At 43.7% G+C, this 16,890-nt stretch overlaps 1 protein-coding gene across 1 annotated transcript in view; it reads right to left on the bottom strand.

Moving 5' to 3' along the window:
- Positions 1-16,890, bottom strand: part of LOC310799437 (dual specificity calcium/calmodulin-dependent 3',5'-cyclic nucleotide phosphodiesterase 1A-like) — a gene marked incomplete at both ends in the record, with an annotated part of 131,599 nt that overhangs the window by 10,846 nt on the left and 103,863 nt on the right. The window contains 3 exons of the mRNA XM_083662019.1: positions 722-894; positions 11,858-11,978; positions 16,146-16,227. Of these exons, the coding sequence (XP_083518145.1) occupies positions 722-894; positions 11,858-11,978; positions 16,146-16,227 (376 nt within the window). The remainder of the gene's footprint in view (positions 1-721; positions 895-11,857; positions 11,979-16,145; positions 16,228-16,890) is intronic.

Here is a 16,890-nt window from a genome sequence, read left to right on the forward strand (position 1 = left end):
ACTGAATGGCCAAATTGATATAACTTTCAACCATTTTGAGCAATGCTGTTTCCATACAGGCCACCAGCGTTGGCTAGTTGTTGATATTTATAAAGATATTGCAGCTCTCAAATAAATTATTTTCGAGGTGGCGGGCAAACTGTAATGGCGTCGATTTCCGAAAGAAATTCCTGAGCTGAGCACAGCCAAAGAGTATAGTATAGACAAGAGTATATGTCATTTCTTGGTTTCTTCCATAGGTTTTTTCAAATCACTGTTCTGATACGTATCTGGGGGGTAAGTCCCCCTTTAAGAGTAAAATCTCACCATATATAGTGGCTCTTTATTGCATGCTTTCTTGTAGTGTTCAGTGTGTGTGGTGTTTCCAACACGAGTGGTGTTAGCCAGAGGCCTTTGAGGCCAGTGGAACCCCACCCCCATTGAATTCAGCCTGCAGCCATCCACTGGACCTAGTCTATGTGGTGATATGTGAAAATAAATGTAATGTTTTATTGTGAAACTCATATCTTTGACATTTCTGCAGAACTTACCTGCATATAGGGAATCCTATTTTGTGTGGTTACAAGTTAAATCCATTAGTTATTTGGGTTGAAGTCCCAAGGTGGCGTAGTCAACCTCTCCTATAGCTAAGATCTAGTTCAGCCGATCTTACGGCCCGGTTACCGTACATAGTTTAGCTTGTCCTGTAAGGTGGAATAAGAGCTGGTAACAGCACGGCTACCTTGGGCTGCCTGGGCCTTCCACTTCTCTCTGTTGTGATGGAGTTCTTGGTTCCACGTGGCCTTGAAGCAGCTGAAGTCCACAGTGGTCAGGGCACAGAGGGTCGCACTGCTGTCCGACCCTGTGCTCTTTATACTGGACTGCTTCTCATCACTGCCACTAATGCTGTTCAGACTAAACGTACACACAAACACATAATGCAAATGAGCACATATTCAGCAACACATATGACTTTATTAACACCTGGACATTTCAAGCTGAAAACGATTAATACATGTATACTCCTTGGTAGGGATGTGTGCGACTAGTTGGTTAAACATTTAAACGTCGCTACCCTCGCTAGTCTGCACCATTGACTGTATAAAGAGGTGGACGGAGTGTGTGATGTCGGTTTGTGGACTCTCGTTTTGCCAGTTTGGCGTTTTGGTTGCTGTCATCTTGATTGTCATGCAGTTCGCATGAGACAACACAAGACCAGGGGTTTCCCACAGAGCCACAGCAACACCTGCTATTGGTCTGTGATTGGCAAGCTGTGCGATCACTGGACAGGTGTCCTGTCAATTACAACCAGGTGAGAGACAGTATATAAAAGTTCACCCCCCGTACAGTTGTCACAAAAAGTGAAATTAGCTATACAGACCAAATACAGCCTTTTTTAACCATGCTGTAAACACGTTTATTTACACTGTAAAGACAGACATTTTAACATAAGGGTTAATCGGGATTAACTCGCTCCCATCAGTGAGCCTCAAGTGGCCATTTGAGGAACTGCAGATTTTTGTACTCCTGCACTGGCGCCAAGAAAGCCTGCCCCCTCGGTCAGCACCAAGATTCTAGTCGTTAAACTAATAATTAAATTAATAATGTATAACACCGGGCAACTGTTGCATCTAATGATGTCATGCAGCCACCCGCCAGGGGGTTGCCCCGCCCCGGCTGATGCCCAGATGTAACAAGCCAGCATGGAAAGTGGGAGTGGGCAGAGATTAGACATCTTGTAAAACCAGCGCGGTTTGGCAGTATTTTGATCTAGAAAATGAAAATAAGGTTGTATGTAAGCTGTGTCAGATAAACTTGGCATATAACCACTCGACCTGAGCAATGTGTAACCACACTCAGTATGTGAATGTTAGATCATTCTTGTTAATTCAGAAAAATGGTGCAGAATATGTTTTTCATTAAAACGTACCTCATTAATTCAGAAAAACAGGGCATATTTTTTATTAAAGATTATCCCATTAACTCAGAAAACAGACCTGTTTTTCTGAGTTAATGGGATAATCTTTATCTGGTTAATTCAGAAAAAACAGCAGAAATGATTTGTTGATGAAAACGTATCTCATTAATTCAGAAAAATGCAATACGCCACCGTAGAATGTTAATCTGCAAGCACAGCCAACCAGGGGCGGAGCGACCCTATCAGCCCAGGGGGGGCGAAGCTCTTAGGCCCCCCCCCCCCCCCCCCCCATTTTCTTCTTTTTTTTTTCTTCAATTAAGGCCGGCGGCGAAGAAAAATTTGCCTTTTGAATCTGTTTTAGCCATATTTAGTGGAATATCTCATTTTAAACACACCAATGTTATTGTCTATTGATTGAATTGCTCTCACATTCAGGCCTGGCCTGGCCTGGCATGCATTTTTATTTTTTATTTTTTTTTATGGGTGGGCGAGTGGGCCCGGGGCGGGGGCACCCTCTGCCCCGGTGTACGCTCCGCTACTGCAGCCAACCCATTCTCACATTTCGACGGCATATCAACGCTGTGTCACACACCTTGTGCATTAGATGTTACGTTACTTGTGTGTATTATGGAACGCACACAGACAAGCAGTCGCACCTGGTCGGGTTGAGGCAAAGGTTAACTGATGCCGTGGGGTTGGAGGCTGGAGCTGGAGCTATGGGGCCTGGGGGACATTAGGATAAAGGTTCTCCAGGGGGTCTCCAGGCGAGACCCCAACCCCCTTGGAAGACTCAAAACAGAGAACGTTTTCCCCCTTGGTGCGGTTCGTTTGGGGGAGTGTGAACACAGCAATCGGACTCGGATGCGGGACAAAACAAGTGGACCGAGATCGCCAAGAAAGGGTGGTCTTGGTCCGCTTCCAAACGAACTCTGGTGCGGTTCGTTTGTGGTGAGAACGTGATCCGACCTCGTTCCGACACAAAGCAGGAAACAGTGCGCATTTTTGGATAAAACAGCTGCCGTAGTCAGCTGCGCTGTGCGTAATGGCCTAAAGAACGAGCATTTTTATCGTTTAAAAACCATGCATCATCACATAAGCAGTTTGAACTCGATCATCTTACCTCTGGTCTCCATTAAATAACAAATCGTGGTAATCAGAGCTAGCCTTCTTTGTGATAAGATTGTCTTGTTCAATCAGACAATCAGACTGATTGCATGTATTCCTTGAAATGTCTGTAGGCTATTATTAAATTATGTATTAATATTTTATTCCTGACAGCCTATGTGTCGGCTAATCCTCTGAAGTCTCCGTGATAGTAATAACAGAAGTTGCGAGGGTCTTTGATCTTCTATCTCCAAATTCCGGATACATAGCCTAAATAAATAAATAACTTTCTCCCTCTCTCTCTCTCCCGATCCCCCTCTCTTTCTTTCTCTCTCTCTCCTCGCACACGCACGCCGACATAGTCTACAATGTAGGTCTAACATTACGGGTCATATTGGGTTAGCCACACTCCAATATGACATTGTTTACGTTACTGACCCAACCCCGCAGACTAGGGGTGCACCGATCACGTTTTTTGCCACCGATCACCGATTGCCGATCGCCTATGAGAAATATCTGCCCCACCGATCACTGATCCGATCACCGATCACCGATTAAATACACACACACGGAATAGTGAATTAACACATTTATTAACAGGCTGGAAAAAAGCAATTGGCTGTTTACTCATGGGATAAACGTTATTAAAATAACCTTATACAGCCTGGGAACATTAGCTCTAGTTGCATTATTGCAATGCAAAGAAATGTAAAAAAAAATATATATAAATAAGTTCAAAATTCAAATAAAAGACAATATGCCTTGGAACATTGGCTTGCAGAGATGTTGCATAGCAATTATGCAAAGTAACTACTGTTTAAAGAAATACAAATTAAATAGGTTAACCAATCTATATGGTGTATTCAAATAAAGCCAAACTCAAACCCTTCAAAATAAAATAAAATATAAGGCAATATATGCCTCAGATTTTGAGCTTGCAGAATTATTTCAAATAGCCTAACAATAATATCCACCCTGCTGTTCAGGATATAGGCTAAACAATGACTTCTAAACAGAAAAACATGGCACTTGCAATATAGCCTATAGCAGGGGCACTCAAATACAAATCTTAAAGGTCCACAATGTCAATTTTCAAAGGTCCAAATGGTTCATTTATTAAGGTCATTCAAGCATACGACTGGAAAAGCTGAAATCCTATTGTGAAAATGTCAACATGAACATCATCAATTATTCTTTATCTTCTTTTCAAACAATTCACTGATGATAATAACTTAAATAATAATAACTTGAAATAACTTAAAAACATTAACTTAAAAACAAAGATTTCTGGTCTGACCTTGTTCCTATTGTGAAAATGTCAACATGAACTCCATCAATTGTTTGTTATCTTCTGTTCAAACAGTTGACTATCTGAATAACAATAACTCAAAATAGCTTAATAAAAACAAAACATTTTCTGTTCTGACCTACAAATCACCATTTTCCCACCCCACCAACTGGTTCAGACACCAAACCACTAAAGGTGAATCAAACAACAATAATAAAAGTCAAAAATAAGTCCAGAACTATATTGCACATTGTGTGTCAAACACTGTTGCTCAATGAGAGAAGTGGCCAGACGGAGACAGAGACACTGATCCAAGTGTTCATTGGTGAGTCGATTGCGGTATTTGTTCTTCACCATGTTCATTGTTGAGAATGCAGACTCGCAGCTGTATGTTGAGTTGAGCCAAACATTGTGAGGATGTGAAGTGCCATCTTATGCAGGAGAGGGAAATTAGCTGCAGTAACCATCTTCGTCCAGAAGGTGGGCATGTCACAGTCAGCCTCTTTCAGTGCAAGGTTTTCCTGGAGGTCAACCAACTCACTTTGCAGAGAAGCAGCACTGACCCATGGGAAGATTTGTTGTGTTTCTGTAGAGAACTCTGTGACATTTCTGACCAGAAATGGGTTTTCAATGCACAGTAGGACTTGTTTTCCTAATTTGAAGTCATCAAAGCGGGTCTTGAAATTTTGAATCAGCTTCTCCAGGAATTCAGCATGATCCTGAACATGTCCGTCTCCTTTTGTCTGTTCCAAAAGTTTGGGGAAGTGGAGCAGTCCCTCCTAGGTAAAAAAAGGAACACTGCTTAAAAGGGTGAAATATCAAAAAGCTGTTTATTTGAATGTCACTTTTTATTTACTGTTTGTATGTGCATGTGTATTTGCTCATGTATGTATGTATGTATGTATGTATGTATGTATGTATGTATGTATGTATGTATGTATGTATGCCTTTTTTTCTTTCTTTCTTTTCTTGTGTCTGAGCTTGTTGTTTGTATTATTCTAAGAAAAATGGAGAAATAAAATATTGGGAAAAAGATTGTTCATTGGAATCCAGCGGATGTGTGTGGTAGACAAGATTAAAAAGGCTTACCTGTAGGTCACTTTTGTAGAGCTCCAGTTTCCTCTGGAAAGCACGCACTGCTGACATCAGCTCACACACTGTGTTGTTCTTGCCCTGTAGCTTGAGATTTAGGGTGTTCAGATGAGATGTTATATCAGCCAAAAACGCAACAGCTTCCATCTTTTCTTCATTTTGCATGAATTCCATGAACTGCTTTGCTTTTGCACTCTTTTGGTCTGACAGAAAGACTTGCAGCTCTTTCCTTACTGCAGGCCGGTTGCACCAACTGGTCTTAACTATGCCTGGTCGTAACTCCTACGTCGGTCTTAGTTAAGACCAGTCTTTAGAGTGGATTTACGCCTGTTGCACCAACACGGCTTACGTCTGGTCTTAACTATGCTGGTCGTAGCAATGCGCGTCAACATGAACTCAAATGTGAATTGCCAGGGAATGCACCCTGATTGGATGATGTTGCAAAAAATGTGCCTCGCGACCTGCTTGGAGCACTGTGCCACTACGCTCTCTCAGCCACTACTGTAAAACACCCTCGTCATTAGTAGTAGTAATCTTGGTACCTTGTAGGGACAGCTCAGGACTGACAGTCCTCTTCAGTCCCTCTGTTCCTCAGAGTGGATAGAAGGGCGGAGGGGATCAGGGAGGCAGGCTGTTACACTCAGCATCATCACCTTACTCACCAGCGTGTGTGTGTGTGTGTGTGCGCGCGTGTGTGTGTGTGTTTTTTTTTTTTTTTTCTATAGGGGAGAAATTAAGAGTTAGAACACCAAAGCAAACAATATAGCCTGTAACCTTATAAACATGTTATAATACATTTCAGGATTGCCCGACTATAAAACTCTTAATGAGGGTTAACATAATAGAATAAAATCATAAAATTAACCTTATAAACGTTATAATTAACCGGCTGTAAAACTCACAATGAGGGTTAAAATGATAATAGAATAAAACCATAAAATCATAAAATAATTAAATGTGTTGGATTAAGAAGGACCCTCGTCATTATATGCCAGTCGGCTTTGTAAACACACGTGTAGCGCGGCTCTATGACGTTGCCTCTGCGAGTCGCTGCGTTGTCATGGAGATGACGGGACGCTGAATGTGACTGAATGGACGAACCCAAAGCAGGGCCGACTAGGGGAGGGGCAGACATCCTCGCACAGACAAGAGCTCTCAGAGAGCGCTGCTTGCATTGAGAAAGTGGAGACTTTTTGCGGCCCATTGCGATGTCTAGCAGTCAGATAATACAAAAATACATGTGAAAACTAGAATTTGCTCAGAGTCAAAACTAGAATTTGCTCAGAGTCCGGAGACCGGTGTGGTTCGGTCCGGATGCGGACCGGAGTCCGGACTTTGAGGATCGCCGGCCTATAGTCTACTCTACATCATGCCTACTTGCTTGTTCAGCATGGTCGGGAGTTTTTTTTTCACAAAGAGCAGCATCTCTGCATTTATAGACAAGAGTCTGTTTCTGTGCTCATTCACGATGTTTGATGCAGCGCTGAACAAGCGCTCACTCTCCACGCTTGTGCAGGGTGCCGACAGGTACGCTCTTGCGACTTTGGCGAGGGCAGGAAAGCGATCCTGGTTGGTCTTCCAATATGCCAGGGGCTGTGCTGTCATGGAGATGGTTGGCTCAGAGAGGTACAGAGCGAGCTGTGCCTGCGCCGCCGCCGCGTTATCATCACGATGGGCTTGAGGCTCTGGGCCTGCTTCTTCCATGATCTCACCAAGCATCGACGAGATGGAACCGGCTCGTGGCACCTTCTCGGCTGGCTCATCTGTGTCTGACTCGGCTGAAGCTGTGGGTGCTTGGTCGGGGTCGGGGTCTGGTTCCGCCAGCAGATCCAACAGCTGTCCCTTGACTTCTGCCTTCACTTGGCTGGAATATAATCTGTCCTTGTATCTTTTATTTGAAGCAAATAAAACATCACATTAATTTAGCAGCCTATGTTGTTATTTTAAACCAGCATAGAATATGCAAAGGAGACTATTTTATACTATAGCCTAATCTTAAATAGGCCTTAACTGATAGCCTATCTTTTATTTGAAGCAAAGAAAACATCAAATTAATTTAGTAGCCTATGTGGTGATTTAGACCTCCATAGAATAGGCAAAGAAGACTATTTATGTAGCCTAATCTTAAATAGGCCTAAACGGAATAGTAGCCTAATCTACTAATCCAATACATTAATTTAGTAGCCTATGGCGTTCATTTAGACGTTTATTTATTATATTTGGCTGATTTATTCTATACATATCTTTGCTGATTATTCTACAAATGTTTTTCTCACCTTGGGTCCATTATAGTTGCCAAACTGTAGAGAGGATCTTTTTCTATGTCGGCAAATCTGCGGGTGACAGCTTCCAGCAGTGTGGCTTTTGACGTCTTCACGCCATGGTCCGAGGGGACGTCTTTGCCCAGGACACGTTTCAAAGCCATCACAGAAGGGATGGCATCAGCGGCAGTTGTGGAGACTTTGCTTATTTTCTGTGTGAGTTCTTCAAACGGTTCCAGTATGGATATTATGTTTTCCATCAGTCCCCACTGGTTTGCAGTGAAGGAGGCAGGTAGCTCAAAGTCGGCTGCATAAAGCACTCAACGCCCGTTTTTGTTCGAGCAGGCTTTGCAGCATGTAATAGCTGCTGTTCCACCTGGTGGCGACGTCTTGCTGCAACCTTTTGGGAGTCTGTTGGAGATCTTTCTGCACATTTTTAAGTCTGGAATATGCCAGGGGAGAGTGTTTAAAGTGGCCCACGATGCGTCTCCCTATAGCTAGGATGTCACCTATGCTGCGCTGTGACAGCACTCCTTCATTTACAGCAAGCTGCAGCGTGTGGGCCATGCATCCCAAACTTTTCCAGCCTGCATCTTGCATGGCTTTAACCATGTTTCGGGCATTATCTTGGAGTATGACATGCACCTTTTCTTTCGGGATATTCCATGTCTGGAACATGTTCTCAAATGCCGTTACCAGCGCTGCAGCAGTGTGAGAGCCAGAGAACTCTTGTGAATGGAGGATCACATTACGCAGTTGGAAGTCTGCATCAATCCACTGGGCTGTCAAACTCAGCATTGACATGGGGCTGACATCGGAGCTCCAGATGTCACTTGTAAAGCTGAATGAGGAAACGTTTTCCTTCAGAATGTCATCAATGTGTTTGTACACTGCCTGGTAGAGCTCGGGGAGGGCAACATCGGTAAAATACCTGCGACTTGGGAGGGTGTAGCGTGGCTCAATATGGGTGAGCAGCCGTCTGAATCCGATGTCTTCAACCACGCTAAATGGCTGGTCATCCAGCCCTATGAATTCCATTCCATTCCAATTTTTCTTGTGATGGCCTTGGCCTTCCCACTATCACGGCTATATGCGTTGGTGCTCTCTAAAGTGGGTTGTGTCAGCAGCCGCTGTGGTGTTTTTTCTGCTTTCTTTTTCTCATTCTCTGCGGTCTGTTTAACAAACTCGCCATGCTGCGCTGCGTGACGGGTCTTCAGGTGGCGTATTAAATTTGTCGTGTTGAAACTTTTCACCTGGCTTCCTCCACGAGGTATTTTTTCCTTGCACACATCACATACAGCAAGTGAGGCATCAGTCTCACACACTGTGTAGAATTGCCACACCGCAGACATGTTTTGAGGTGAGTAAACTCCGCTGAGAGAAAGGGCTGAGCTCCACGTGTTTTACTTGCTGAGAACTGGGGTGTGCAGCTGTGCGCATGTGTAAGCTACTTGCTGAGAAGGGGTGCGGCATGTGTTTTTTTTTTTTGCACCAATTGACTCTGCGGATCGGCTATGCGATCGGCAACATTAAAGGAATATCGGAAACAGCAGATCACATATTTGAGGTCCAAATCGGCCGATACAGATTGCGTGCCGATCGATCGGTGCACCCCTACCGCAGACGCTGTAATCCGACTCAGTCTGAAAAGATAACGCAGCTCATCACAGAATCATGATTGTGAAAGATATGTTTCCACTCAACTTGGTTGAAGGAAAATGCTTCCGAAAGTGAATGGACTATATTGAGCCCCAATACACTATTTTTACTGGAAACTAGCAGTTTTGGGTTTGCCTATTTAACTGACACTTTGTTAAGAAAACAATAAATGAGAGTCAAGCTGTAGAACTGGTAGGAAGCACTTCCATGTGTATTCTCCACAACACATGTAAACAGCGGGAGGCAGTCTATCCCCAAAACCTCCTGAAGTACGGCAACGCTCAAGAGACACACACAGAGCCTCGCATACAGACCCCCCAGTAAACATAGAATATTCTGTTACACATGCCCCCCTCAACTACAAACGTCCCAGTTTCACCAAAACAGAACAAACAAAAAAACACAGAGTACCCGTCATTGGCAAGAAGAAAAAAAGTGCAACCATACTGCCCACATGCACTCAGCCATTAGCTTTGAGAAAACACATAAGGCATTCACTGCTACATGTACATCCTATAGCACACATTGCAAATAATTGCCCCCACTACACGAGTGTAAAAAAACAAAACAATACCTGAGAAAATAAATTGCTTTTACCCATAATGGCAAATCACTACCAAACACACAGCTCAGAAATTCTCACCACCAGCGGTGGAAAGTACTCAAGTAAAAGTACTCAAGTACATGTACTTGAGTATTTTTTTTGGAGGATTTGTACTTTTTAAGTATTTTTTATAATGCTGTACTTTTACTCTTACTTGAGTCATTTTAATAATATATATTCTACTTGTATTTTTTTGTATTATTATTAATACTTGTATATTCTACTTGTATTTTTAAATGTACACTGAGTAAAAGAGGGAATTTAGATTTTTGTTTTGCACACCACACTATGAAAACAGCACAGTAGCATTGGGACTGCTGAACGAGCTGTTCAGTAGAAAAGACAAGACAGACAAAGAACAGCTTAGGTAACACGTAACGTGTTAAGATGTGTGAAATGTATTGGGGTACATAATTAAAGCATTTAAGTTCTCAGCCCCAATGGCATGGAATGAGCTCCAGAAGGACCTGAAATTGCAGGAGCTGGTCTCATTAAATGTTTTTAAAACAATGGTTAAAGGTAGGGAGGATGGTGAAAGTTGTAAACTGTTTTTCTCCATCATTTAACTTGCTTTTTATGAAACACTAAATGTTTGTGTATCATAGTGTTGTAATGTTATTATTATTCAAATGTTTTTATTGGTTTTTCAAAGCACTCCGTTCTCCAAATTAACACAAACAGAACAGGACAAAACAAAAACAAACCCACAACAATACCAGCACTACTCAATAAATCAAAATCAATACAATTAAATTAAATTAAATTAAATTAAATTAAATTAAATTAAATTAAATTAAATTAAATTAAACCAGTCAGGACAAGAACACAAATACATATACAAGGTACAATTGACGAATAAACAAAACAAAACAAAACAAAACAAAATGTAGGATAGGATTGGGGGGGGGGGGGGGGGGGGGGGGGAAGCAGCTACTCTTCTATAACCTGTGGGAACTCCGTCTCGAAGTAGGACAGAAACGGTTGCCAGATCTTAAGGTATTTCTGGGTGGAGCCTCGGGCAGTGTGTTTAAGCTGTTCTAGTTTGAGATGGGACATTACTTCTTCTACCCAGCGCTTATGGGATGGTGCCCTAACCTTCTTCCAGCTGAAGAGTATTAGACGTCTAGCCAGTAATGTAGAGAATGCTATAGCTTCAGCTTGGTGAGTTGGAATTGATGTCTCCTGTGGGACTACACCAAACAGAGCGGTCAATGGATTGGGATCAATGACTCTGTCGCACATAAAGGAAAATGTGTTAAATACACCTGTCCAGAGTGGGGTCAGTTTGGGGCACAGCCAGAACATGTGACTGAGGGTAGCTGGGTCTCGACTGCACCTAACACAGTTTGGGTCTAAACCAGGATATAACTTGGCCAGCTTGCTCGCCGATAAGTGAAGCCTATGTAGAACTTTAAACTGTACCAACCCGTGCCTAATACATATTGATGATGAGTGCACCAGTGAGACCGCCTCTTGCCAATCTGTTTCCGACAACTCAATTCCCAACTCCTCTTTCCATTTCTCTGCCAGGTGTGTGAGTGATGGAGAGGCGACGTGTTGTAATGTTATGAGATGTTTGTTGTGGCGTCTGTAACTTGTGTAACTTTATGCTGCTTTTCTTGGCCAGGTCCCTCTTGAAAAAGAGATTCTTAATCTCAATGAGGCTAACCTGGATAAATAAAGGTTAAATAAAATAAAAATTCTGATTAAAACACCAAATATTACCCCAATTATAAAAAAAGAAAAAGAACGGGCCTTATATCTGACCACGAGCCCGGCCGGGGTCCGAGGAATAGAGGGGAAATTCCAGCCCCACCCGACTGCACAGCCATAACCAGCGATCAAAAGCCACACCTCTATTTCAGCATAGATTTCATTAGGAGGATTAACAGGCGCGCGTGTGAGTTGTCGATGACTGTCTATGTATGTGTGCGCATGTGTGTGTGAGTCACCTGGAGCGTCTGAAGGCAGTGAGGCCGGCGTGTGACGCCTCGTCGATGAGTGGGGTGACAATCTTCTCGGTCATGTCCGTCAGCACGGTGAAGGTCGGCTCCACGATGAAGTCTATGAACCCTGTAGGAGACAGTCATGACCATGCCTCTGCTATCAACACATTACACTGGAGACAGCCATGACCATGCCTCTGCTATCAACACATTACACTGGAGACAGCCATGACGATGCCTCTGCTATCAATACATTACACTGGAGACAGCCATGACCATGCCTCTGCTATCAACACATTACACTGGAGACAGTCATGACCATGCCTCTGCTATCAACACATTACACTGGAGACAGCCATGACCATGCCTCTGCTATCAACACATTACACTGGAGACAGCCATGACCATGCCTCTGCTATCAACACATTACACTGGAGACAGTCATGACCATGCCTCTGCTATCAACACATTACACTGGAGACAGTCATGACCATGCCTCTGCTATCAACACATTAGAGTGGAGACAGCCATGACCATGCCTCTGCTATCAACACATTACACTGGAGACAGCCATGACCATGCCTCTGCTATCAACACATTACACTGGAGTCAGCCATGACCATGCCTCTGCTATCAACACATTACACTGGAGACAGCCATGACCATGCCTCTGCTATCAACACATTACACTGGAGACAGTCATGACCATGCCTCTGCTATCAACACATTACACTGGAGACAGCCATGACCATGCCTCTGCTATCAACACATTAGAGTGGAGACAGCCATGACCATGCCTCTGCTATCAACACATTACACTGGAGACAGCCATGACCATGCCTCTGCTATCAACGCATTACACTGGAGACAGCCATGACCATGCCTCTGCTATCAACACATTACACAGGAGACAGCCATGACCATGCCTCTGTTATCAACACATTACACTGGAGACAGCCATGACCATGCCTCTGCTATCAACACATTACACTGGAGACAGCCATGACCATGCCTCTGCTATCAACACATTAGAGTGGAGATAGCCATGACCATGCCTCTGCTATCAACACATTAGGAGTGTTGAAGCCTGACCAGGATATGGCTCTTATAACTTTCTTTTGTAGGCTTTCTAATTTGTTGAGGTGACTTGGGAAAGTATTGCACCATATGATATTGCAGTAGTTTATATGTGGTTCAAACATGGTTTTATATAAGATGAGAAGAGCAACACATTACACTGGAGACAGCCATGACCATGCCTCTGCTATCAATACATTACACTGGAGACAGCCATGACCATGCCTCTGCTATCAACACATTACACAGGAGACAGCCATGACCATGCCTCTGCTATCAATACATTACAGTGGAAACAGCCATGACCATGCCTCTGCTATCAACACATTACACTGGAGACAGCCATGACCATGCCTCTGCTATCAACACATTACACTGGAGACAGCCATGACCATGCCTCTGCTATCAACACAACAACAACTTGGGGATGAATTTCCCCAAGGGGATAAATAAAGGATAACTTAACTTAACTTAACACGTTCACTGCCATTGGCGAGTCAACTCGTCAAGCAGAAACCAACGGTTGACTGCCAATGACGACTCAACTCGTCAAAAAAACGGTGGGACGTTGATCTAACCCTTTTACATCTCCTATATAAATATGGGAGCCACCGAACGTGTACAACCCATTCCACCGACCCACTAAGTGGCGACAGTGCTCTCCAGAGTAGAAAAAGCCGAGCCAAAACTGCAGGGGAACGCGCGAGGAAACCATTCTCATACTGTAAAATGGATTGGCGAAAACGCTTTCGCTTTCGCGCATTATCGCGCTGGGAGCTGGCGGTGGGGGATTGCAAATTTGCATAATAGATTATGGGTGCAACACACTTTGAAACACCGGCAGAAAGCCCACAATCGCACGCAGCTTCATTCCAGCTGAGCTCACAACCGAAACGAACGAGCCCCATGCAGACTCGCCCAAAGAGCAGCCGCCAGCAGCCAGGCAGCACAGACAGGCAGAGCCTCGCTTGTACCGCTGCAGCCACAGAGGGAGGAGAACACACACGGAGGGAGGAGTTTGAAGGAGAGGGGGGTTTCCTGCTGCTATGGAGGAAATTACTGTTCAAAACTATTGTATGTCTGACGTCTTACGCCAAAAATAAATGGTTAAAGTGACTGTTCTATCGAATTTCACAAAAAGCCATTTATCTCAGCTTAAATTTTCAGACGCTGAAACCATGCTGTATTCTACTGCTAATGCCTACATAACTACTAACTCTACAAACTAACTCTTTTAGACAGAGAAAGCACACATTCTATTAGTTCTTTTGAGATAATTTGTGTTCACAAAATCTTAGCAGAAAAGAATCCTCGGCTCTTGAAAGATGAGCCAGAATCCTCAAAAAAAAAACGTTGGCAGAAGCTACCTACAGTATTGAAAAAACGGCTGGCAGTGAATGTGTTAACTTACACAGGAGACAGCCATGACCATGTGTCTGCTATCAACACATTACACACTGGGGAGACAGCCATTAGACAGGCTATTTTCAAAAACTTTGAAGGCCTTGATTTTTTTTCTCACATTCACAAACTTTCCAGGATTTCAAGGACCCGTGGGAAACCTGTCTGGCAGAAACTGTTTTTGATGGGCTCAGGCTGAGTTGACTAGAGGGCCGGTGCAAGGTCAACTCTCGAATGATTTAAAACTTAAGCGAAATGTTGCTGAATCCCATATTATACATGTACCGTAAATTCCGGACTATAAGCCGCGGCTTTTTTCCCGTTTTTTGGCCCCTGCGGCTTATATAACGGTGCGTCTTATCTATGGATTTTTTCAGAAAAAAAAAAAAAAAAAAAAAAAAATCTCTCTTTTTTAGCACTCTTTCTAACTATAAATCCACTTCTGTTTTAATTTCCTCTCTTGCCCTCTTTTCACCACACCGCGGACACTGTGTGCACTGTAAAAATAAACAACGGTGGTGTTGTGTTATGTTGTTTTGTTGAAATGTTGTAATACGGTAAATGGGAGCTTCCTCAAACAGCCATCTCTTCCCGACAATCCCCTCTGTGCGTGACCACTTACATATGGTAATTACGGTAAGCAAACGGCCACTCGGGCAACAACTCCCTCCCCCGACTACCAGGAGAAAATCACAAACTTCGGCGAATTCACACAAAGGAAGATCAAGGAATATTCACAACAAGACGAGCAGTAGAAGCAACACTCTCACTTACCATGGGGAAGGTACGCAGAAATTCACCCGAGGCAGCTTTCAAGTTGAAAGCAGTCAATCTCGCATTAAAAGAGAGCAGCCGCCGATCAAACAGAGCAGCCGCGCGTAACCTGGGCAAAAGGGACTGTCCGTCCGGGGGAGAACTACTGAACAACTCCCTCCCGACTACCAGGAGAAAATCACAAACTTCGGCGAATTCACACAAAGGAAGATCACGGAATATTATAGGAGTGTGAAAACATCCACAATTACCAACGGGTTCCAAAACGCTGGACTGCTGCGGGATGAAGAGGATGACACCGCGGGGACTGCCCCCTAGTCCGATACCTCACGAGTCCGATACCTCACGAGTCCGACACCTCATGGTTTTGGGTTAGGGTCTGGGGGAGGTTAGGTTTAGGCGTGGGGGTGGGAGAGGTTAGGTTTTGGGTTAGGGTCTGGGGGATGTTAGGTTTAGGCGTGGGGGTGGGAGAGGTTAGGTTTTGGGTTAGGGTCTGGGGGAAGTTAGCCTCTTTTTTCGGACTCGTGAGGTGTCGGACTCGTGAGGTATCGGACTCGTGCCATGGCACCTGAAGGAGAGAGGAGAGTGGTTGACGAAGCCACCCTGAACCTGTTCGTTTCCGACACTGAAGATGAGGACTTTGGTGGTTTCAGTACGCAGGAAGAAGAGGAAGACGAGGATTAGTGACTTGACTTCTCTGGTTACAGGTTTGCTGCACATATAGCCTATTGTTGTGTGATTTTGTCTGGGGATTAGTGACCTGACTTTTGTTTTGTTTTGTTGAAATGTTAATAAATGGGAGCTTCCCCAAACAGCGATCTCTTTCCCGACATTCCTCTCTGTGCACGAACCCTTTCATATGGTAATTAAACATCAAAACACCCGCGGCTTATAGTCCGGTGCGGCTTATAGAAGAAAAAAATAGTCAATTTTGGTCCCGCGGCTTATACACCGGTGCGTCTTATAGTCCGGAATTTACGGTATATAAATTATATTATTATATATAATACTGACCAGCATTAGTAATATTTGCATAGCTTACCTATCTGGGACTGGGCCACCATGGTGGACTTGCGGTCACAGAGAGGAGAGAAAGGCAGGCCCAGGTCTGCTTCTTTATCCCCCTGGAAACACATGAAACATGCAAAGTTTATGTCAGTGCAGCCAAACCTTAGTAGTCACTTAGTAGCTTTTCTTTCAGGTATTTATCGGTGTTTATCATTTAGGAGGAGCATACATGGAGGAACAAGACAGGAGAGAGAATAAGATGGGACACACGTCTGATTGGAATCAAGGATGTTGTAAGCACATGCAAAGACCTGAATCTACTAAAATAAATGTATATTTAATAATAACTAATCTCTACAAACCACAAAATAATTTCAGTAGGGATGGGTATCATTTCATATTTTTCGATACCGGTGCTAAAACGATACTTCTAAAACGGTACCGGTGCCTAAACGGTGTCTGAAACGGTACTTAAAAAAACTGCATATTTAAACATATTTTTTTTTTTTTAAAGAGGCTGTAAAGGGGATTTCAAACAATAATGTTATGTGTTATGCCCTAGAACAGGGGTGGGCAATTATTTTTCATGGGGGGCCACATGAGAAACCCACATTGTTGCCGGGGGCCGAACAAATATTGTCATGCCGTAACCCATGGATGGGTAACTTTGATGATAGAGAGGGCCACAAAAAATGTCCTCGCAACCAGGTTTTGCTGAGGGCCGAATGGCGCCAGTGCGAAAAATTTGGTGCATTTGAAGCCAGGTTTTACTTCGTTTC

This window comes from Poromitra crassiceps (assembly GCF_964638095.1).
Source record: "Poromitra crassiceps genome assembly, chromosome: 2".
NCBI classification, from domain to species: Eukaryota; Metazoa; Chordata; class Actinopteri; order Beryciformes; family Melamphaidae; genus Poromitra; species Poromitra crassiceps.